Below are 25,605 nucleotides of genomic sequence, written 5' to 3'. Positions count from 1 at the left end.
TCTGGTACCACAGCTAAGCAAAGGTCTAAAGACCCTAACTGGGCAGACCTACAGACTGAGACACAAGACCTTGAAGAATAGTACCAACCGTCCCAACCAGGCCAACTTCGGGTATTATGGCACTGACAGCACTATCAGCGCCAAGGTTCATTTCAGCACTGAGCAAGTCCTCGGCACCAAGCAAGTCTTCCACTCCATCTGCTGACTGCTCAGGAGAATGCATCTCTCCCTCAGCACCAATACACGCGCTGGGCCGATGACGCCCCTCCCTCGACCCCAAGAGTACAGATACCCCAAGGACTGACTTGTCACTGATGTGCCTGAGTCACCACTACTCAGACATGACCTCCCTCTACTTCCATCCATCTCTCCAGACTCACACCATTCTTCCCTTTCCCCTCCAAGGACGGCAACACCCTTCCCCAGTGACATGGAGGAGGAGGAGTACTCCATCCCACACTCTTACTCGAGATAGACTCAAAAGACTTCCTCTACTCGTCCTCACTACTCACAATCCACAACCGGACTTGGGCCCTGGTACGGACCGCCATGGATGCAATGTGCCACTCCTTCAACATTGGTCCTACTGGGATCTTGGGGCCATGTACAGAGCACAGTTTGGGAAACCTCCCATGGAGCAAAGCCGGAGGCCTACACCTTCGCCTTCTCCATCGGTCTGTCGACCACCAGAGGCTGAGCATCTCCCTCTAGCAGATGAGAAGGAAGAACAGGAGGATGAAATTCTACCACCACTCCACTTCCCTTCTTCTTGCCTGTTGAGGCTATCATTAGAGCCCTGCAAATCTGCGGATATCCGCAGACCATTTTTGCAGATAGTGGATCAGATGCAGATACGAACATGCAGGGCTCTACTCGCCGGTGGCGCCTGGCCCATGGCATCTGGCTCAGGCAGCCCGGGGGGCACAGCACACTGAGGGCCGGCAACAGCAGCCAGTAGCTGGGGCTGGGCAGCAAGTTGGAGTTGGGGCTGTCCAGCACCCGCTCGCCATGCTGCTTCCTGTCCAGCAGCTCGGTCCCCTGGGGCAGCACCAGCATCCCCACCATGGCCCGGCCCGGCAGCACTGACCATGTTCCTGGGCCCAGCCTGCCCACTCCTGGGCAGCAGGGCCCCCAGCCATGGGGATTGGAGCAGGGGGCCCCAGTGCCCCCCCCTTCACCCCATTGTGATGCAACATGCACTGCTGCTGCCGTGTGCCATCACTCGCAAGTCCCCCGGAGCAGCATCCGATGCAATGCCCCTTCCCCCAAGTCCAACTCTGCGCCACCCTCTTCTCGAGATCCCGCCCGCATACTGCCCCTTAGCCCCAGTCCCCACTCTCAAAATGCCTCTTCCCTGCAAGAACCCGCCCCCCCACTCGCTCCCTTTGCCATCCTCCTCTCCCCCCCATTGCTAGCCCTTGTGAGACGGCTTGCTGCTGTGGATGCAGATACAGGTAAAAGATGGCTAGCGGATTGCGGGTTGGATCGTACGTTGATCCTGGCGAATTTGATGTGGATCCACATTTTTGTATTCACACAGGGCTCTAGCTATCATGCCTCCACCCCCTACTGAATCTGACGACTTCAGACATTTTCGCACGATTGTAGACTCCTCCAGATTCCTTTGGAGGAGGTGAAATGTCAACACATCCTCCTCCTCCAAAATAGTCTCCCTGCCAATGAGGCCTTCTCGATCCGGTCTCATTGGCAGGGAGTGCCAGAGCACTCTTTCCTCCGGATGGACGGAGTGCTCTGGCAGACCCCACCATCCATCCCCTGACGTGCAAGGAGGTGGACAAAAAATACTATGTTCCCGCAAAGGACTTGCAATTTTCTTTTCTCACCCCGCCCCAAATTCCTTAGGCTTCAGTGACGTGCAAGAAAAAAGACACCAATACCAACCTCAACCCACACATCATGACAGACTGGAAGTGATTGGATCTATTTGGAAACAAGGCTTGTTCGTCTGCTATGCTCCAATTCCAAATATCCAGTTATGAGGTAAGTACAATTACCTCAACTATTCTAAACTACAGGAATTCTGCCATGACCTTCCTGATGACAAAAAAGACTCCAGGCACTCATATCCGAAGGACACTTCTTAGCCCCATAGAGCTTTACAAGCCTCTTTGGACTCCATGCCTACCGCTTCCCATTTCATCACAACTGCCATAGTCATGAGACGGGTGTCATGGCTCCACCTCGCCGGTCTTCCTAAGGCGATACAAACCACTGTCGAAGACCTATCCTTTGAGGACCCCCGATTGTTCACTGAGTGTACGGATGAATCCCTACACTCCCTTAAGGATTCCCGAGCAACTCACTTCTCTATTGGCACTTACACACCACTGTCAAAGAGATGAAGAGACCAGTGCCCTGGGAAATATCAACTTCTCCCACAATCCTGACCACCACAATACACTCCCTAGCAGCAATACAATATTCAACGCCATCGACAGAAGCCCCCTACCAAATGCAGGCATGCAACTCCTCCAAGGGGTCAAGCACCATGGGTTCCTCAAGGGGATACCTCCCATGCACCATCAACCAAACAACAATGTTGAAGGTGTGGTTGAGGTCCTTAGAAGCCTCCCCCTGTTCCAGTCACATCAGTCATTTCTAACATCCCACCGGTTTGGCAACCGCTTAGCCCCTTTTTTCCATCATGGCAGCTGATTACCTCAGACAAGATGGTTCTAGAGAACATCAGGGAAAGATACTTCATCCCTTTCCTATCTATCCCGCCCCACCACCCTCCCTCCCCATTCCTATTCAACGACACTTCTCACCAACCCATGCCACAAGAAGAAATAAATCATCTTCTGCAACTGTTAGCCATAGAACTGGTCCCATCCTAGCACAGAGGGAAGGGTTTTTACTCCCATTATTTTCTGGTCCAAAAGAAATCTGTCAGCTGGAATCCTGGACCTTCAAAACCTGAACAGGTTCATCAAACTGCAGTGCTTCAAGATGGTTACTCCAACATTACTGGAGCAGGAGGACTGATTCTCAATCCTCGACCTCCAAGATGTTTATTTTCTTATCACAATATATCCTGCCATGTAGAGGGGTTCGGCCGGAGCTCGTCCCTCCCCGAGGCGGCGGGGAACCACACTGCCTCGCTGCGTCAGTCCGGTTATGTCGGGGAACTAGTCTGGCTGTGGGATCTCATGCCACAGCAGCGGTAGAAGCAAAACAAACGGTTACTCACACCGGGCTGGCGGGCAGTAGCGAGTTCCACACTCTGGTCCTCGGACAGGGCAGAGCAAACCGTTAAACAATAAGCCCCGGTCCTGGGTCAGGGTGGGGCAGTACAAAGTCTGTGGCTCAGGCCCTCACACAGGGGCTGAACAAACAATTAAGTTCAGCCGGCCCAGGCCCTGGGTCAGGGCGGGTGGCAAAGAGTCCGTGGCTCAGGTCCTCAGGCAGGGGCTGAGCAGACAGGTAAGCAACAAGCCCAGGTCCTGGCTCTGAAGGGCCGGGGAGAGGGGGAGACTGCCACCCACGCGTTGGGTGGCAGGGGGGACACAGGCCTACCCACTCTACTGTGTCCCAGCCCGGGGCCCTAGCAGCGGCAGAAGGCCTGCTGCTTTGTCAGTGGGGATCCTGGCTGTAACACACTGACTCTGGCAGTGCTGCATCCAGACTAGGGTCGGTTGCCCCTGGGCTACTTCCTGACTCCCCATCTAGAGGTACCTGCACCCGGACGGTGTCCTCCAAGGGGTCAAGCACCATGGGTTCCTCAGGGTAACTGGCGAGCGGTAGGCTTGACAGCTCCTCTGGGTAACTTGCGAGGGGCAGGCTTGACTGCTTCTCCGGGCTCTGGTTGGCCTCAGGCATTGGCTGGTCTGGCCAGTCCTCGGGTCGGCCACCAATTGGCGGGGTCTCCCAACCGGGAGCTTGGCCACAGGCATCTGGCATCTCCGGCGGCTGCGTCTCTAATGATCTCTGGGGTTGGGCTTTTAAACTTCCTGTCCTGCGCCTTGACCTCTGTGGGGCGGGCGCAGGGTTCACTGGCTCCACCCACTTTGGTGTCTGGAGAGGCTCGTCCCTCCCCGGGGTGGCAGGGAACCACACCGCCTCGCTACATGTCCCTGATGTTTTTTCTGGTTCATCATGGGGACCAACCATTATCAGTACAAGGTACTAGCCTTCAGACTGTCGACAGCCCCTCGTGTATTCTCCGAAGTCCTTGCGGTAGTCACTGCCTAACTACGCAAGGCCATACCTAGGGCGTCATCATCTTTCCATATTTGGACGACTATCTCCTCAGGGCCAATCTGAAACCAATGCCCTTTGCGCCGTCCAAATGGCAATGGACCTTTTCTCAAGCCGTGGCGTTTGTGTAAACTTAGAGAAAACTACACTGACTCCAGTGCAACACCTGGAATTTGTGGGGGTAAAATTAGATGCCATACAAGTCTGAGCCTTCCTCCCAGCTCAAAGATTTTCGACTATCATTGATCTTGTATCCATGGTGAGAACCTGTCCCCAAATCTCAGCCAGGACATGTCTCCAGCTACTTGGCCACATGGCAGTGGCCACACTTGTGGTAAAGTATGCATGGTTACACATGTGTCGTCTTCAGGCATGGCTACATATAGTCTATGTACCTCACAGACACAGCCTACACAATCTCCTGTCCATGCCTATGACAGTCAAGGACTTTCTACTCTGGTGAATATAGCCCCACAACATCTGTGTCAGGGTTTCTTTCCTTCATCCAGCGCCGTCCATGATTCTAACAATCGACGCCTCCTTAATTGATTGAGGAGAGCACCTTCACACTCATACAGCGCAGGGCAGATTGTCCTTAACCGAGGCCACTCTACATATCAACCTCCTGGAGCTACAAGCCATCCACAATGCCTGACGATACTTTCTCCCACTGATCGCACATCGCACCATCAGAGTCATGACGGACAATATCGCCTGCATGTTCTACCACAACAGTCAGGGTGGAGCAAGGTCCCACTCTGTGCTCGGAGGCACTGAAATTATGGAAATATTGAATACAACATGGCATTACCATCTCAACCGCATACCTCCCTGGACACCAGAACACCACTGTGGACTCACTGAGCAGCAGATTCTCCCATGATCACGAGTGGGAACTAAATACGTGAGCCCTTCAGCACATCTTCAACCTCTTTGCCACACCCGAGAACTCCTGCTGCCCTCAATTAGAGCCCTTATGACATACCTCCCTGTACACAACTTTTCCTAAGGACGAAGTTATTCTATGTCCACATCCCAAATTTTTACCCAAGGTTCCATCCTCCTTCCATCTCAGTCAACCTATCCACCTTCCCTGCTTCTTTCCAAAGCCGCACAGCAACCAATAGGAGGCAACACTGCACACCCTGGACGTCAGATGACCATTCATTCTCTATCTGCACAGAACTAAACCTTTCTGAAAATCTGCACAGAACTAAATCTTTCTGAAAATCTTATTCCTCAATGGCCGAAAGATCGAAAGGTGCGGCTATCTCTAAGCAACGCCTTTCCAAGTAGATCTCGCAGTGTACACATCTGTCCTACCAACTACACAATTGATAGCCTTCTCCTGGAACTAGAGCACATTCCACCTGCTCGCTCTCCACCTCGATCGCCTTTCTCAATAATAATTGCTGACATTTACAAAGTGGCCACGTGGGCATCAGCAGACACTTTTAGTTGTCACTACACCATTACTCAGCCTGCCACAGCAGGACACTACTACTCTACTAGGACACACTGTATGGTCATGTGCAGTAAATACTACTCTGAAGCCCCAGCCTTCCAATTAGGGACACTGCTTCCTAGTCACCTACACTGGAGCACCCATAAGGGCATCACTCAAAGAAGAAGAGAAGGTTACTCACCCTGTGCAGTAACTGGTTCTTTGAGATGTGTATCCCTCTGGGTGCTCCACTACCTGCCCTCCTCCCCTCTGCTTCAGAACTGAAACATAGGTGCTGCAGCAGAGAAGGAACTGGGGGCGATCGGACCTCACAGCGCTGTATATGCATCCCGCTCATGGCGTGAGACAGGGGAGGTGCATGTGTGCAGTCTGACGGGTGCTGCTGCACTGACAGTGGAGCACCCATAGGGAGACACATCTCGAAGAAGGTCAATTAATGCACAGGGTGAGTAACCTTCTCTTATGTGTTGGAGTCCAGGAGTCAGGAGAAAACAGATGCTTTGCTTTTCCAGCAGCCAAGGGGGATAGCTGGTTGTAGGATTTGATTTATCAGATACCTACTAACCAAAGGTTGCTATGGAATATGGATACCCTAGCTAGAGTCCAGTAGGACCCTAGTAGAAATCCAAATGCTTTCTGCTTTCCCAGTAGATTGGCAGTGGGTGGGTGTTTAATCCTCTGGCTAAGCGCTGCTAAGTTTTTTAAGCCATATAAATAAGACTGTTCTTGTCATCTTCCCCTTTCACCCCACCTGGAATTTCCATCTGTGTGTGACATTGCCAGTTGTCTAATATCTTCCATTCAGCCCAATTACAGCCATGATGCCTTGGGAAAAAAAGTAATAGGGAGCTTGTGTGTATTTCTGTGACCTGTGAGGCTCAGGCTGCAGTGTTTTTGAAACAAATATTCTTTAGTGTGCTCCCTCTCTTTAATATTTTCTTTTTGTTGTTATTTTTCACTCCTTCCTCACCCTACTCTTGTTTGTTCTGACCTCACTTCTCTTCTATTGCCTCCTGCGATGTCTTGCTGCAGCCTCTCCATGTGACATAGATTGGCTCTTTCAATCATTCTCTCTCCAGCAAGTCATTGTAAAAAGAGCAGCTGTTGTGTTGCTGATAGCTACGAGGGCGAAAGCCAAAATGTTGCTGGGGGGTCTTGCTGGGAAGGCCATTAAAAGAAAGGTGTTGCTTTCCCAGGGTTTGCTGGAAGAGAAGCTTCCTTTTCCCCATCTCTCCTTTGTTGAAATAAAATCAACAACTAATGAAACATCAAAAGGGCAAACAAACAGCCCACTATTAAACCTCCCAAATGGCTGATTCTGTTCCATTGCCTGTTTAAACTGTTTCTCCACCTTTCTGAAAATTTGCCATCTCATATTGCTTTCTGTCACACGTTGTGAATTTCATGGGAATGGACCGGCACAGACAGCCCTGACATTAGCACATCCCTAAATCAGTGGGCATTTCCTTTCTGTACTCTTCGAAAAGCTGGACAGATATTTCTTGTGGTAAGTGGCACACATATCTGCCGGCTTTGTTTCGATCCATACTATTAGAATATAGCAGGGAGATTAACCATTGAGGGCAGAAAAATCAACTTGGATTTTTTTTTAAATCAAAAGTGCATATTTTCCCCAAACCTATATCATGTCTCTCTCAGCTACACTTATGTTACAGAGCCCATGTTTTGCTCTTCAGTGATTAAAAATAGGCCAATTTAAGATGCTGTTGTATTTTTTTATTTCTGTAATATAGATTATTTTACTTAATCAGAAATAAAGATTTTATTTTGTAGCTTTTCCAGAATTAGGTTACTGATTTAAAAGAAAAAAAAAACATAAAATGTGATGCCCTGCACTGCGCTTAGGTCTTGTACTGTACCTAATTCAACCCTAACCCAGTAGTGGAAGCTGACACAGCATAACATCAAAATGTGCTGCCGTTGTCAGAAGATGTAGTGGATGTTAATTTCACTTTTCTTGCCTCCTGCGCCAGCCATTTCAGTTTACTAACAAAGCAAAAATGTAAATAAGCTAAACAGTTTTGGTTTAGGGCTTTTTTTTTTTTTTTCAATTTTTTTTTCAATTTCATTGGCCAAAGGCTTTCATCAGCTTTTTCTTCTCTGCCGTGTAAGCAGCAACAATGTTTAAATATTAAGAAGGGCAAGAGTACTGTGGGAGATTGCTGATAGGCCAGGAAACTGTTAACTCTTTAGTGTCTGGGCAGATTTCATGAGTTAAGCAACATTATTTTTGAAACCCTCTGCAAAGAGGTTTACTCCTTTAGACACACTTTGACATTTTTTACACTAATTCTTCATGCATTGTGGATGTTGTTTAGAAATATCTCAGGGCTTGTCCACCCTGAAATTTAGTGCATGGCAAACTGCGGTGTAAATCTATGGTGGCTGAGTGGACCCTGCTACTGCACACTAACTGTTCTATAATCCACTTTCGCCTACTGTTGTTACACCCAGTAGGTTTGTTGCTTATTAAGTCTCCATGTGGAAAAGTCCTAAGGGAAAACAGTGGCTTTTCACATTGTTGGGTGTTTTCATTTTATCTCTCAGCATTTTTTCCATATGAAGGACAAACAGCTGTTTATCAATAGACACCAATGCTATACAGCAGGTTAGCATAGAAAGTGAAGAACAATATTACCGTTATTCAGTGTTACAGAAGGATTGCTAAATTAAATAATTGGAATTTAGTTGGGATATTGGGTTTAACACTCCTAGGCTATGTCTTCATTGCAAAAAAGGTGATGGTTGTTCTTTATCGAGGAATATAGTGTTGACCTTGCCTAGTTAGTCATGGTAAAAGCTATAGTGCCTTGTCTACACTAGGGGCTTGTCTACACATAGAGTTATTCAGGAGTAGCTATTCCTGAATAACACCAAGTGTGGACACTCTTATTCCAGAATAAGAGTGCCTTGTTCTGGTTTAGTTTAATCCACTTTGAAAGATCTGTAATGGCCACAGGTGGTCAGTATCTGAGTATTACATCCCAGTTGTATAGCCATTCTTCTACTCACAGAGTACACTAGTTCAAGGGAATGGGTATTTCCCACTGTGCGATCAACACCACTTCATGAGTTTTTACTTGGAGATCTTCCACACATGTACTGACCAGGCCCAAGTGTACTTAACTTTTAAGACCTGACAGAATTATAATACAAGGTGATACAGCTGCAGGCATGAAGGAGGGAAGAGCGATAGGGTGTCTTTGAAGTGTCGTGGTTAGAAATCCAGCCAGCCTCCCAATTTGGTATACAAACTAGTTAGTATGTGGGCAGATTAGAAGGATTCATTAGCGGAGCAAGGAAAAAGTGAGTAAGGGTTGTCTATCATAGGCTAAAATGAGGTTTTAGAGTGAGAATTGGAGCAGAAATAGTAGTCTCTTTCACGTCTGGCAAAAATTAAAGCCTGTAAAATAAAGTATTTCTAGAAGCATGACTGGACAAAGACAAGTTGATTGGAAACTTCTTCTTTTAAACTACACTTTGGAAAAACTCAGATTTCCTTCCCCAATAGCCAAACTCTGGTCCTTACTTAGGGGGGGAAAATAACTTGCTTTACTACCCACTGTTACTAGTGTATTAAAGCATTTGTTGTTTCAGCAACATTATTTGAGATGATTACCATGTGAGCTGAATTTGTGAACCTTCATTTTTTGCAGTAAGTTTACAGGTGCCTAGTACCATTGCAAGACAAGATAGGGAATAATTTCCCTTTAAAATGGACATGGTCTTCCTGCCTAGATAAAGATTATTTTAACACATCCATCAGTATTTCCCTCTTGGCTTCTCCCGAGGCAAAACTCCTGCAACAAGTGTTGCAAGGAAGATGCATGCTGTTTATTGGCAAGCAGACCAGAAAAAAAAACAGAACACAAAATGCCATTGACTTAGCCATGTTTTTAATCACCAGCAGTGCACAAAACATCTATTCAGCAGTTTTACAAACCTACAGTGCTTGCAAGGCTGTGGATTTCCCTTACAAATGAAATATTAGAATGTTCCACATAGCAGTAGTTTTAAATCCCTTTTCCAATGATTCTTAACAGCATTTAAAACTTTTATACTGCAGTCCACTTTCTTTTGAGAAGGGGAGAAGGAATAGGCAATTTGTAGGTACTCTAGCTCTAGGGAATTGGTTTTATTATATGGAGTATTTAACCTCTGTTACTCTGTTGCCCATTGTAGGAAGACAGGATGCTGTGCTAGATGGACCATTGGTCTGACCCAGTACGGCCATTCTTATGTTCCCTGTTAAAAATCAGATCAGTTCAGTAGCGATTATAAATTACCATCTGAGGACTGTTTGGCCTGTGTGAAATGAGTTGATAATCTCAGTTCAATTCCTTGGGGGCAATTGTCCATGTCACAAAAAACTCTATCAGAACTGGCTCCTTGCTTGCAGTCTCATCAGAAAGGTCAAGGAACTATCCTCGTTTCTGAGGTGGTCTCTCCAGAACAGAGCTGAGGCACAGTGGCAAGGAAGAAGCATTAGGGAAACTTACACTGCTACAGCCCATGTTGTGCCTTGTTGAGGACAGAGAGCTTCAGTTGCCAGGACTGTCAGTCTGGTACTTTTCAGCATCAATAAATTAGAAGAAACAACCAGCCAACCAGAAAAAATAATTATTTAAAACAGTCTCTCTTACTGCTTTTTAAAGTTTTCTCTGTTGCTTAACATACCATATATGTCAGTCCACCTGGATCTTTGGTGACAAGGGTGTGGAAAACCAATTCAAGTATTTGAATAAGTATATAGAACATGCATTTTGGTTCATATACAAAGTTCAAATATACCTACTGAAGCTACCAAAAATATGAAAATCGTTCTTCTCATGTCTTGTGGCTATGCATTGCATGCTGAGGTCGACCATAGGGCAAGTATAGTTTGCTTCTAATTTTAGCATTTACTATTTCTGTTCCTTGATTGTTATGTGATGCTTCAACCCACTCATGCCTTCACCAAGGAACTTATAGTGCCTGTGCTTACTTTATGGGAAATTGAATTTTTATATTCTTATGTGGCTAAATTTAGATCCTTTTTTTCCATTTCATGTATTGCCACAATAAAAGATAGGTGTGGATTCTGTCATAAATGAAAAGGTTTCCTTCCTCTCCCTTGTGCTTTGCATTATTGAGTAATGATTGATGGGTTTACAGTAAAAGTCAGTCAGTCCACTCCCACTTTATCAAGTTGTTGTTGTTGTTGGCAATTGCACATATTACATTGATAAAGCTTTCCATAAATCTAGTACAAGGTATATTTTGTTTTCTGGAGTAGAGTGCTTTGTCAGTGCTTACTTTCCATGTAGGCTGGATATCTCTACTTCTTCTTGAAATGGTCCAGTTTGGGGTTGCTCTGTAACTAGCATCAGTATCAACTTCAGGAAGGTATTGTGTGTCCTTACTTGGAGCAAGATATCAGAACAAAGGCCTGGAAGTCCTGATGAGTTAAATTTAGACCAGATAATAAAGTGAGATTTGTCCAGCAAAGAAATTGTTTCCACTGTGCACATGCCCCTCCAATTTTAGTCATGGCTAGTATTTTTGAGAAATTAATTTTAAATAAGAAATATCTAATTCTTTGTAACAAAATGTGTGTGGACTGAGTTGTTGCTTTGCAATATGTGTGTGAAGAGTTGACAGTTCTGTTCCATAGTCAGATATGGAACTCAGATATCAGACATGGTTTTTAAAAACTAAACAGACAATAAACCCACTCTGATGGTGAGTTTTTATGTTCATTTCCTCATCCCCAGATAACTCAAATTATTGTGATGTGTTGATTGATTACAGCAGTTAAGTTTCTTAGTAATCAGTTTCATCACTTATTCTCAATTCACATTTGCACCTTTGATTTCTCTTCCACAACACGGTGATGTGGGTTGTCGTTGACTAATGAAGAACAGAATTGGTTTCGGCATGAGACAAACGGAATGCCGACACCAATCCCAAAATGCATTAATCTTTAATAATCCACATCTGCATGTTTATAAATGATATAACCAGGGGTTGCTAATGTTGATACGTCCCCTTCCAAACAGAAACTGACATAGAAGTTCGTATTTGCAAACTACATTAAAGGCATATGGCTGAATGTTCTGCGTGTGACCTTGCAGAGGGTACTAAATTGATGAAAGTTTTAAGTTGATTAAAAATATATGAAGAATTGCTAGGCTCTAGCACTAGTCTTTTGGGTTTCCCATTGTTGGGCAAGTTTAAATATGGCATGATAGATCCTGTCTCAAGGAAAGTCAGATTTGTAAAATGCTGTTTGGAACCTGCTTTGCCTTCGGAGGCTTTTACTCATAATATCCTAGATTTGCTTTTTTCCTTTCCTGGGGGCTTTCTTTTTTCCTGTTGAACTGAAGTGTATATTAATATGAGGTACTCATGTTATTCACGATAAACGCTATTGCGGTGAAGCTTGTTCCCCATGGGGGTGGGTGAGATTAATTATTGGTCCTACCTTTTTTTCTAACAAAGTATCTATTAATTACAGGCAGTGGAAGTTGCAAAGTTAGAGTAGAGCAAAGAACAGCAGCACATAAGTAAACTGCTTCAATGCTGCAGATTAGCACTGTTCCAATTTCCACCTGCTTGCCAGCACTTGAAAAAGGAGAGATGGCGAGAAAGAATGAGGAAAGAAAGAAGAACCTGTGGAAAAGTGGGAATATCTTAAATTTAGCAAATGATGCCACTTCACTTATCGCTGGCCACCAGTGCTGACCCCAAAGTGTAGACAAGAACATGTCCTGTATAGTCTTCATCTATACTTAGGGGTCAGCAACATATGTTGTCAGCTGTTGATTTGGAATTATTCGCAAGTGTAGATGGATGCTGCAAGAAGAAGTGTGGTGGGGAGTCTAAGAAAAATTTTTATCCTATCTTTGGTGTCCCACGTGATTTTCACATTGAAGATGTTGTGAACTTCCAAAGATTATCGGTGAACTACGACTATATGCCTTTTGTTATGTTAAAATTGTGATGTAGGTCAGTTTTTATTGGGAAGCAAGTCCTATGAATTTTATACCTACCTCTTATGGATAGTGCTTTTCAAGCTCTTGAGTACAGTAGGCTCAACCAAGACCAGGTTAGAGAAAAATTCTCCTTATAAATTATAAACTGTCTCTAAAGAATGATCATTAATAGTAAAAACGCCTTCCCTTGGAACTTACGTTAACTTGCTAAACTAAATTCTTAATATTTTATAAGGTTTCATTTTAGAAAATAGAGAATTTGAATGTAATATAAGGAGGCAGGACAACTTCCCTATCTTTTGTTAAAAGCATTCAGTTGCTTACAAATTGGATCAATTGCAAATTAAAAATGTTGTTAATTGAAATATAGGAAGCAATTAAAAACACATTTGTTTTCACTAGCTGGGACACATAGTTTACCACATTAAAAAAAGCTATAAAGTAATGCATCAACTATTCCTACCGGGCTCGCTCTTACTCTGCTTTGACTCATGCAAATCTCGCTGAAATCACAGGTGAACAGGACAGAGTAAGAACTGCAGTAAGGATTTGACTCGTACATTAAACAGATGTGTACGTTATTTCCTCTCTTGTACGCTATTCAGGAAAATATAATTTAGCAAATACAATAATAATAATTTAAAATCACCGTAGAGGTGTGATAAAATGTGTTGGACATGCTATGTTTCTTTGTCCCCTTCCCCCCTCTGCCCCCACCCCCAAATTTGCACAATTGCGTTGGATGTTTTTGGGGCACAGAGAGAAAAACCTATGAAGGGAGTTTTTGCTGGGGAGGCTCAAATGAGAACTTTAAAAAAAAGTCAGTGGCTTGGCTTTGAAAAGGCCTATCTAGTATGGAGCAGTGCTTGAGTGGAAAAAAGGGAGCAAGCGCCTCATCTAATCTTTCTCCTGGAGACCTAGGTGGACAAATTGGCAACCCTGTTCACAGCCTTTCTTTCCCCCCTCCTCTTTGTACCATAAGAACTGCTAATCGGATCCATGCTGCTGCAACTGTGGTTAGTTATTAACAGAATAAAAGCAGATTTCTTCAAAAGAACGGATGGGGGGAACCAACTATACAAAATTGCAAGGTTGTTAGAATCTTAAATGCACAGCAGTCGATTTTTCCCCCTATTCTGAATTATACGATGAATACAGTCTTTCATCTGTCACTGTGCCCATTTCTTCAGAAGGCAGCCAAATATTAAGCTTCTCAAACAAAACAAAAAAAATTAAGATGTTAGAAAGAGGAAAAACATTGGGGAGGAGGAAGAATAAGAAAAGAAGAAATCAGGTTTTGTTTTTATTAATTTGGCCTGGTGAGAGAAATATGAGCTTCTCTGCTCAATTCAGTTCCTGCTCCTCTCTCCCCCAGCCACCATCTCTGAATGCAAGGATTAGAAAAGACTTAACTAGTTGCTCTCCTGAGCTGTATGATTCTGGACTTGCTTCCAGCAGAAATATTTCATGCTGTGGTAGCTCCCCAGTTTAATGGAGATTGTGCATCAAAACAGCAAAGGTGAAAGTGGAAGGAAATAGACCCCCAAAATGAAACTGCTCTGTATCTAAATTACAAATCACAAGTGGGTGTTATGGGGGAGGGAAAGTGATTCCTAGGTTTAGGTTAACTAATATTTCTGTTATAAAAAAAACCTTGCGACCTTCTTTTGAATTGCTCTGGTACCTCCATGGTTTGCAACAGGACTTTGAAATTTGGCAGTGGGATAATCCTTGGGCAGAAAGATGCCTTTTAGTGGCCTCATGAAAATCCATTCAGATTTGGCCGAGTTGTAAGCAGTTGAAAGTTGCCATTGGCTATCTATATTTCACACTGATTAGCTTGTTTTGGGATTGCTGCCAAAAACTCGCAAAATTCCCTGAATCGTGCATTGCAGTGGTGCCCCGCTTCAGCAATCCACACCCAGAGGAGGACCTTCGGATGGGACACAGACAAAATGGATCCTTCTGCCACTGCTTTCCCCCCAGTGATGTTCGCTCTGGCCTAGGGAAACATCCGCTGCACTAGCATGCTTGCTTAGGAGTCTGCGAGTGCTTAGACTCCCTGTTTCTACTAAGAAGTGCTAATAATTCTTTGCCCTTTTCAAACCTGCATCTCCAATATGGCAGACCCAAGTTTCAGCCACACACTACGGTGATGAGCACCACAGAAAAATCCATGCAGCATTTAATAATTCAATAGGCAGGGCAGCATGTGCATGGTGTGCAGTATATTAGAACTTGGGGCAACACACTGAGTGGTGGAGGATAAAAAGAAATATTGAATAGCTTCCTCATTCATTGAGCACCACCCATTCTGTGCACTGAATGAGACAAGGGGCTCTGTGAAACAAACAGCATATGCTCATGAATTACAGACTGTATCGTAATGCTTATGCACAAGAGAGAGGGGCAGAATTAAGGTTACACAGACAGTCTTAATTCTGATATTTCCTAGCTTTTGAGTGCTTGACTTCTCAAGCTAAGGAACATTCTTTTAACACAGAAGTGTTTTTGATTGATTGGTGTGTGGTTTTGTTTGTTTGTTTTGGTTTGTTTTTTGCAATATAATGGAGTGTTTATATTATGGTAGCATTCAGAGGCCCCAATAAGGATCAGGGCCCCATTGTTCTGGATGCTGTGAAAACATGAAAAAAAGACACAGTTCTGCCTTGAAACTCTTAAAATCTAAGAACTATATATTGGTATGAACAGTAAAAGAATTCTTACTAGTTGTTGTTTTTACATGCTTTGTGAGAGTTAATATACATTAGAGAAACCTGCTGCTTTGAAGGATGATACAGTATTTAAAGGGCTAATGTGGGAGATTCAGGGCCAGATCCACTGATATTCTGTGTCTGCTTTGCATTGCTCCTGTCACTCAAAATAGCTACAAACCTGGTTTAAACAGCTGGGTAAACTGAGTTTACAGCTACTTTGCATTGCTAGAGCAGCACAGATTAGTCAGATGTCAACCTGGCCCTCAGAATGCAAGTTAACCTGCAGTTACAACATCAAGAGGTGTGAGGGCCCCGGCTTTATTTTAGTCAGACAGAGTGAGAGCTGGCTGCAGGAGCAAAGAACTGAGATGTGGAAAGTAGAAAAGTGATAATATTGCAGTGTCTTCACAGCAGCACTGATGTAGCTATAGCTAATATTTCCATTATAAAAATGCATTTTAAAGGGTAAAAAATGTGATTTTTTTCACCCAGGGGCATGTGCAGGAATAAAAATTGGAGGCTTTTGGAGAGGTCCCAGGGCTCGCTATCCCCGCCGCAGCCCCAGGGCCAGAGGAGCTCACTCCCCCCTCCTCCCCCCTCATGGCCCCAGGGCAGCTCGCCCCTCCTCCTCCCTTGTCCCAGGGCAACTTTTTCTGCCCCCCCTCCCCCATGCCCACCACCACAGGGCCAGAGAAGTTCTGTGCCCCTGCCATATATAGGAGGTCCATGCCCCTGCTTGTCCCCCTTCCCCTGTATACGCCCCTTTTCCACCTCTAAATGTGGGGAGAGTTCTTAGTCAAGATTCAGATTTTCTTAATAGTTATTTTTATTTGGTTTGGTTTTGGTTTTGTTTATAGAAAAGAGGGTTGTTATACATTATCAAAAAATATGCTAGCCATAGATTCCGCCCTTGTTGACCACAATACCATGTCTTTTGTATGCTCATCCTTATGATACTGCTAGAAATCTTTATCATCTGAGTGTGCAAAGCAATGCAGATTCCCTGGCTGCTTGTAAATGTAAAACAAGGGACCCACTTAAGCACAATGGGCTGCAGTTAAAACACTCTGCTGTTTGTCCCAGATAATGAGGAGCAAACAAATTCAACCTGGGCACATTGTGGCAACTTGCCTTCCAAATGTAGCAAGTGACTTCCCTTAAGCAATTCAGTCAGTGAAGATTATGAATAACCATTTTTTTACATTATGTACAAGAGAAGAGAACCTGGGACACATATAAACTAAAAATGGATTTTACAGAAAGTGTATTAATGAAAAATAGTTTATAAGTTTTGTTAATATGTCAGGAAGCTTAGTTACATCGGATAGGTAAAGGGAGAAAATAGTCCTTCTTTTTGAGTGAGCGTGGGATCTGGACACAGAGGGAGAGTGAGTATAAACCACATAAAGAAGAACAGGAGTACTTGTGGCACCTTAGAGACTAACAAATTTATTAGAGCATAAGCTTTCGTGGACTACAGCCCACTTCTTCGGATGCATATAGACCACATGTCAAGGCTTCCTTTATGTTGCCCTTAGAATACATCTTCCTCTCTGAGGTCAAGTCCATTTGTGCCCCTCTTCCACTACCTCTGAAGGCTAATTTAAAATTACATCACTAAGGCCCCTGTTCAGGAAAGAAGCCCGACCCAGGAAAGCACTTAAGCACATGCTCAACTTTAAACAAGTTAACACTTAAACATTTTGCTGCATTGGTTCCAAAGGGCACAATTCTTTGAGACATTGAATGCCTCCCGCATTCCCATTATATCAGTGGGCATTCAGGGCACTCAGAGAATCTCACAGAATATGTGTGGCAAAAGGGTAGTTTTGGGTCCTAGTTCCCTGTAACGCTTTCTTCTGTGTTCTGGATCAAAGGCCTTCTCTTTCTTGCTGTATGTTGGCTCTAAGGAATTTACACTGCTTTGTTAACTGCAAATTTAATCGCTCTCATCTTGATACAATCTTCTCTTTAGTACTTTTTCAGTTTAAGTGGTATGTCCCAACTCTGTTCAGTCCAGCTCTCTGAAAGATACAGTTTAACCCTTTCTGCCTCTGTTTCAAACCTTCATACAAAATATTTAAGAGTTTAACCTAACCTATTTTATATGCAGAAAAATCATAGTCTGTCATTATATTATTGACCATTTAAAATGATTTCTCCTCTTTCTCTCTCTCCACATTTTTCTAATACAAGGTTGATTTTTAAAAATAATACAGTCTGATAGGCAGTTATAAAGTAATAGGGCTCCCACTTTTGGTATTTTAACAACAAAGTTGAAAAGATTGTTATCTAAATTTTACAAGCTTCTATTGTGTATGCACCAGTAGTTGCATAAAGATTTTTATAGGCACTGCATTCCGCACTACGTATAATACAGTATGGCTAGTACACAGTGCTACTGATTTGAATGGCACTCCTGCTACCAAGATTTACATATGACAGTGTGACTGTACGAAATCTACAGAAATGGAATAGCCTGTCATTGCCAAGTATTTTAACACACATTGCTTTATTTGCTGTGATTTTGCATAATAAAAATGCTATGCAACATACACAGTAGTGTTTATCCTGCATAAATTCTGGCAGATGGAATACCTCATCAATGTAGCAACAGTGCTACGCAAAAACATGGGAAAAGTTCAGCTCCGTTAAAAGTTCCATTTGTATTGCACAAGGTCAAAATAGTTTGTCAGTGAAAAAATAAAATGTTGTTCATTTTCTTTCAAATAGCTATGGTAATCTACGAAAGCTACAGTAATGTATGAAAACACTTGTTTGCATTTTTTGTAATTTTCTTTCCAAAATTAAATAGAAAAATCAGTTAATATGGAATTAAAAGTAGCTTCTAACGGGGAATGGGATGGAAGGTTTATGCCCATTCTTGCTTCTTTTTGATATATTGTCTGAAGGCCAGAAAGGGTGGCTGGGTTGGTAGGTTATTTTAATAGCAGTTACTTCTTTCTTTTGATTGTTTTTTACCTTAGAAATATCTGGAATCTGTAGTCTTCCCTAGCTGTGCTGAAAAAATTTTTGGCATCTCAAAAATGCATAGTAGGAGTTTTATAAGCTTCACATCGAAGATTTGGTGGGGCTTGAATTCGTAACAAAGGCCCTGCTTCTGCAACACACAGTCCACACAGGTGGACCTCTGTGACTGCAAAGAGCCCCATTAAGTGCAGCATTTGCCCACCCATCAGACATTGCACAGTCAGGCCAATGAAATTTTTCTCCGTAATGTTTTAGTTAAATGGGTATTAAATAAACAATAAACCCCCCAGAGTTTTAACCCATTTGAATATAAATCAGTTCTCAATTAATTACACTTTAATTCCTAGGGTATTTAGATTGTAAACTCTTTGAGGCAGGGACCATCTTTTTTATTCTGTGTTTGTACAGCCCCTAGCACAATGGGGTCCCGCTCCATGACTGGGGCTCGTACATGCCACCATGACGCAAATAATAATAAAAACAATGATCAAAGAAAGAAAAAGAATAAACCTTTTTAAAGAAACAAGCAACCTTGCAGGTCATCTTTATATATCTGAAAGAAACCAAAAAAGCACCAACTCTTTTCCACTTGTGGGTCACCACTTAAGGGTTAAATGGCGATCTTAGCATTTTTCTCCTTTTGTTGCTTTTGGTCTAACTTATAATTTTGTAGTTTGTTGAATTTCACCATGTGAATAATCTACAGCAGCACCAGTTGAGCTAATCTTTCTTCAAGGCTCGCAGTGTTGATCTGCTCGTTCTTTACAGAAATAATTTTCGCTTGTGACTTAGCCAAATTTTGTTCTAAAGCTTTTATTAAATAAGGGGGAGATTTTCAAAGTACCCCCTTTGTAAATAAATAAATACTTGTGCAAATGGGTACAGGTACCCATCATTTTATTTGAGAAACTCCTGACTTCACATTTCTAGAGGAGGCAGATGAAATTGATATCTGTAGTGCCTAATTTACATACGCACAGTTCTAAAGTTTGATTTCGCCATGCTGTGCTTGCATGACTGTATATGCAGGATAAGGTTCTTCCTTGACAATTGACATTATTCTCAGTGTTAAAAATTAGAGTGTTAGAAAGATTTTACAAGCTCATCGTAAATGGATGCAAAATAAACTACACAGCATAGATCTTTTATTTGATTTTTAACAGCTCCCAAAGGAATTTCTATCCCTGACCCTAAAGGAATTCCCATCTTGGGGCTGTACAATGCAACCAGCAGTACCCCTGCCTCTTTTAGTAACTTATAAAGTCATAGATGGTTTTGATAAAACATGTTTTAGGTTTACTTGAAATATTCTGTCTGATAGCAGTGCCTCAGGCATACACAGTATAAGTGGTAGTGCCCTGTGTTAACATGGAATTACTGTTTATTTACAGTCTTGAGTCACTGAATCCTTTCTGTCATGCAGAAGTGTTCATTATAATGTAGGCACTTACTGTCTTGCTACAGTCCTTTCCTGAGTGACATAAAAAAATAAGTCAGTATTTTGTTCTCATATGCTTTAGAGTTCCTAAGTGGGCTGAGGATCCAAGGCCCCAGGCACTGAATATTTCATAGTAGTGCCATGTTTGGTCTTTTGGAGAAAGAACTCTGCCTCTAGACTTCCATTTGCATACTCTTGCGAAGTGCAGAAATGAGGCAGTTGTCATATCCCATCATAGTACAGCATACTATGAGTTTTAGTGCAAATACTTTCCATTCAAATAGCAAGGTAACTTTTATATTTTACTTTAAAAATTATAGTTTGTTTCTTTGTATTGCATATAAATCTAATGTATCTTTTAAAATCAGCTGTTGTAATTTTGGCTAGTTTCTCTGACACAGTGCAGATGGAGGAGAAAGAATACATAGCACTTCACTTGCCTTCTGTGATTTGCCCATAGGGTGACTAGACAGCAAGTGTGAAAAATCGGGACAAGGGATGGAAAGTAATAGGAGCCTATATAAGAAAAAGACCCAAAAATCAGGACTGTCTCAATAAAATCGGGACATCTGGTCACCCTATTTGCCCATAACATTTGGATAGTTCATAATTCTACAGAAAGAGCAATCCTTACAGATACTCTTTGGGACAAATCCTTATGGCTACAGAAATAACCCCTGGATTTTCCCCTCAACCAGTAAAAAAGGGTGGTAGCTAAGCAAGAGAAAATGGCATTCTGCATGCACAAATCTATTTGACGTGTTTTTTATTCTTGCTATTTTTTTAAAAAGGAAATCAGTCTGAAAATAATCTGTTCATTTTGATGAGGAAGAGTTTAAATCTCTCTGCTACTGTTTATACCACACTCATCACTGCAGTGTCTAAAATATATATTTTTATTGCCTAATCTGAGCTGGTCCTCCAGCTGCTTTGGCTGTCAGGAGCAGCCACATCTCAAAATCAGCGGTGAATGAAAGTCCCAAGACACACCTGAGACTTGCTCTCCTTTCTCCTTAGGCTGTGGCAATTTGATTGGTTGGTGTGAAACTGTCACCATTTTACAGCAGCACAAGAGTTGGTGCTTGATCCTACATGCTTAGCACTGTGTTGAGGGTTGAGATGCATCCCAGGGAAGTGGCTCACTAGTGTTATTCATCAGTAGAATAAGCCTGGGCAGGGTGAAGCTTCCCCTGGGAGAGGGGAGCTGCCTGTCCCATCTCTTCCACCTGCATCCCCACCCACACTCCACCCCCGCTCTACCCCAGACCCCATCCCCTTCCTCACTTCCCCCGCTTTCCGCTTGGCGCCACCACACAGCGCATCCCTCCTCTCCTTCCCTTGCTCCCCCGCAAGGTCCTCACAGCCCACTGTGTGTCTCCTCTCCTCCACCCCCTCCCCAGCGAGCCCCCAACCCCACCCACTGCTCCCCATGTCTCTCCTCTCCTCCACCCCCTCCCTTGCAGGGGCGTGGGGGTGAGGAGGGATGCTGCGAGCTGCAGGGACCTCCGGAGAGGGGGAGTGGACTGGAAGAGAGGAGGGACTCACCAAGCAGCAGCAGGTGATAGGGCCCTTGGGGAAGGGGCCGGAGCAGGGAGGGGAAGAGGCAGAGTGCAAGCGGGGCCACCATGCCCCAGGCATCCAGCGGTGGGTTGATGGCGGCTGCGCCAGGGGAGATTTAACCTCCCCTGGCCTATTATACCTGCCGCCCATGACAGTAAGTCCCTGCTTTGCTGTGTAATAGTGTTGAAGGAGGAAAGCTCTAGTGCTTTAAGCCTCATTGGTTTGAAAGTCTGGTCTCCTTGGAATAACAGGTGAAAATGTTGACAGTGCTGTCTGCTCTTTAACCTTGCAGGATAGATAAACTGTGATGTATGCAGTTTACTGGCTGTGAGGGTGCTGTTGTTTTTTAACATGAACTTAAAATTGGGTCATATCTGCTCTTTGTGTATATGAAAGATACCATGCTATTTTCTTAATAAGAGTAAATTTTTGCCTTTCTTTTGAATAACAGTATACCCCATCTCTATCTGATCTCACATACACCACGCTTTCACAGCATGTGCATGCTTTCGTTTTTTATTTCTGCATTACACTTGGACATTCAAATATATTAAGTCCACTGATTCATTGAAATATTTTTTTAAACTGATGTTATTAGTCTTTTCTGTATTGACTGGATTTTTCATTGGTTATATTGTTGGCAGCAGTCCATGTCTGCTTGGCTGGAGGCCAGTTTAAACTCGGCAGGGTGAGCCCTATTGTTCAGCAGACTTGGATTTTGTTAAATTCTCTAACAGAAATATGTGTCAGGAGATTTACAGCTGTAAATTGGATCATGTCAGTGAGGTTGGGAACTCGCTCAATACAAAATTGAACATTTCGGCATGCCTGTTGCTAAATATGTTTATGCACACTTCCTCCTTGGGTTACAACAAAAAAAAAAAGTTGTGAAAAAAGCTAGATCTGCTGAGCCGTGTCTTTAATGTATACAATTGGTACATTCTGTGATGTTCAGTGGTTTAAAAAAAATGTAACGGGTTTTGGTTTTACATATTGCACCGTTAATGGAAAGTCTGTTTTTTAAATTTTCTCTCTGTGTGTTGCAGGTAGTCAAATGCCACCTCAGCCTCCTAGTAGTCAATCAGAATCCAGCTCCCATCCTGCCTTGAGCCAGTCACCAATGCCCCAAGATCGAGGTTTGTTAGAATTTATTTATTTATTTATTTATTTATTAGTTTACCAGATATACCTTTTGTTCTCAGAAGTTCATCAGCGTGGTGGAATTTCTCCAAGTTCATTTCTCTCAGTAGAATAATGACAACCTTCATTTAAATAGACTGTGTGGGGTTCTTAATTCTCTTGTGGGAAGAGTAAGTGAATAGAGGGATTTACCAAAACACAGTTGGATGCAAGCCTTTTTCAAAATACTGTAAATAGCAGTAATTGTAAAAGGATTCTGCTGCAAAGTCTTCATGTTCTTCAGAATCCAAATAAAATAAACTTTAATTATAAATATCTAACTTGGAATTTGATCTCTGTAGAATAGAAATATTATCTGCTTTATAGACCACAGTTTTCTCACTTTAGCAAAACTCTGATGTATCCCCTGTCTTTGGATATAGGCCACGGCTGGTCTACAGCCTAACTCTAGAAAGAAATTTAAAATCCCTTTACATTGAAAAGGAGGAGGGGGAAACAAGCTGGTAGGGTTGAGTGGTTCAGGATCCCAACCCGTCCACCCCTTACCTGCAAAAAGTGTTGGATCCTGTTCACAGTGTAGTGAAAAGTTGCCTAGCAACAACCCCATTCAAGCAGGGCTGTTGCTGGCTAGCAGAGGTTCACTCAACAATGTGGACAGGGTTTTTTCTCATTACAGCTGTATTATAACCCTGCCACCCCAGGATAATAGTATATCACAGTTTCATAAAATTATTATAACAAAATAACTATGAAACCAGAGGTGCTGTCCACACTATGGTTGAAATGTGCTAGCAACAATTTTATAAAACCAACTTGCCATCTGAGATACTGACAGAATTGTGTTAAATGCCACCACTACAATAGTCTTGGTACTGAAGATATCCCAGATCCCATTCTGTGACTCTGCAAATACTTCTAGAAGTCTGTTTGCAGCTAGTGAAACCCATGGTATAAGTGAGGACATAATGATGCATTCTGGAATATCGTCCAGGAAGTACTAAGAGGATTTCAGACAGAGGTTGGAAAAGGTTAGTTGAAAAGTGTTTCTGTATTGAAGTGTGCCTCCTCCATGGGATGCTGATTAGCAGAGAACATTTAGTATATAATTCTGGGCTTAACTCAGTTGTCGTGTTTACTTTACAGGTCACCTTTAAACACAATCCATTGCTGGCACCGGGCCTCAGTTCCACCATAAAAATTGTTTAGAGTGATCCATATGGTGGAGAAAGAACCGTTTCACTAGCCAGTACTAATGCAGTATATTGCATGTGATGGACTATCATAAAACAGTGGGATTGCATCAGGCAGGGGCTTCAGAGGCCCAAGCATCTCAAAAGATATGTGCGTTTCTTGATTGTGTCTCAGCATAGCATGTGGCACTGCCCAACAAAATGTATCTTTACAGTGTGGATATATTCTGTTTGCCAGAAGCTGAGAATGGGTGTGATTACCCGTTCTGTTCATTTCCTCCGGGGCACCTGGCAGTGGCCACTGTCGGAAGACAGGACACTGGGCTAGATGGACCTTTGGTCTGACCCAGTATGGCTGATCTTATGATATATTATTAGGCTTCAAAGAATGGGTTAATGATGCAAAGGATGAGTGGGATGCTCTAACTTTGTTGTGTGGGTCAATCTCTTGATCACCTTTCTAGAGGGGAATTAGGTGGTACTCTGTGATTGAAGTGCCCGGCCGGGGAAAGGTGGCGTGGGGTGGATCAAAATTGAAACAAGGGAGAAGACAGCTGCCAAAACTAAAAAGCCAAACTGGTAAACAGCAGTGGGGAAACCAAAATGTATAAACAAGGTTGAGTTGGCCTAGGTTTCTTCCCACTGCTGTCACACAAAAGGCTCTTCACAGATGCAAGTTGAACCTCGTGGTATATTTTTAAAAAACATATTTTAAAGCTGTAACTTTGGGATTTGTATTTTAATAACTTTTGCATTATGTTATGTGCAACATGCTTTGTTTCTGTTTGATTATAAATTGAGGCTTCTAGCATGCTACACACAATCCATGTGACCCAACTTGTATAAAATGTCCATTTGTTTCATGCAGCAGATATGAAATTTGTAACCAGCTAGGTTATATTGATTTTGCAGAACATGATCCCCAAAGCTTCTGTAAAGGCAATGCAGTACACACATAAACATGCATACATTCCCTTTTGTGCCCTATCATTGATTAGAGGCTCCTTTGAAATGGAAAACTTCACCTTTTAAAAAGGCTGTTACATTAGTTGATTCCTTTGCTTGCTTGAACTGATTTCCACTGACTTGGAGAGGGAAAGGAGGGGGAAAGGTGGGGCTCAAAGGGAACGTGCTTGTCAATTACTGATAAAAACTGAGCAGAAAATCGTTGCCGCTGAAGACACCTGATCCACAGGCATCTGTTACAGTAATTTAAACACTTGGCTCACTGATATGAATGATTTCCAGCAAAAAAAAACGAGTGACCCTCCAATTTAGGATAAGGTGTTTTTGTTCCTTCTAGCACATCACCTAACTTTTCTTTCCTTGTTTAGATAAATGACTGAATGAACAAAGGGCTTCTAATGGCTTACTGAATGGAATTCTATACCCTCAACACTTGAAAAAAATATTATTAGTCAGATACACTGCAGCTTGATTGACAGGGTAGGATATGAGCTACAGCACTTCTAAATCCTAAAGCTCCACACTGAACCATTATGTTTACACTTAGTTATTTTATTTTGAAAGTGTTTGATAGTATTTTATCCTTCTTTCCATGGTTACTCAGCACCCAGCTGGGATTGCTTATGTTTGCCAGCCTAAGGCTGTACATCCCATACTGTAGAAGTGCAGTATCAAGGAACCAGGTTTTTTTTTATATGTACTGCATGTGTGTTTGTGTGTAATCTATGTTCATGTGCACAGTAATAGGAATTTCAACAGGTTTTGGATTTGCCAAGCCCTTCAAATTACTTTTTATGTTTTTTATTTCTTACTTCTTTTAGCAGTAGTGTAAAAAGTTGTCTGTATTTGCAAATGATTTTGAAAATCTTTCATATCATATCTGGTCCATAATTCCTTTGACCTGGTACAGTATCAGTGGAAACAT

At 42.9% G+C, this 25,605-nt stretch overlaps 1 protein-coding gene across 13 annotated transcripts in view; it reads left to right on the top strand.

Annotated features, from left to right (window-relative positions):
- Positions 1–25,605, top strand: part of ARID1B (AT-rich interaction domain 1B) — a 406,554-nt gene that overhangs the window by 280,093 nt on the left and 100,856 nt on the right. For all 13 annotated transcript variants that reach the window (XM_034765331.1, XM_034765333.1, XM_034765337.1 and 10 more), the window contains one exon: positions 22,431–22,520. In XM_034765331.1, coding sequence (XP_034621222.1) covers positions 22,431–22,520 — 90 coding nt within the window. The remainder of the gene's footprint in view (positions 1–22,430; positions 22,521–25,605) is intronic.

Source organism: Trachemys scripta, chromosome 3 (genome assembly GCF_013100865.1).
Source record: "Trachemys scripta elegans isolate TJP31775 chromosome 3, CAS_Tse_1.0, whole genome shotgun sequence".
Lineage (NCBI taxonomy): Eukaryota > Metazoa > Chordata > Testudines > Emydidae > Trachemys > Trachemys scripta.
The sequence above is the reverse complement of the archived record's forward strand: the minus strand, read 5'-3'. Positions and strand labels throughout refer to the sequence as shown.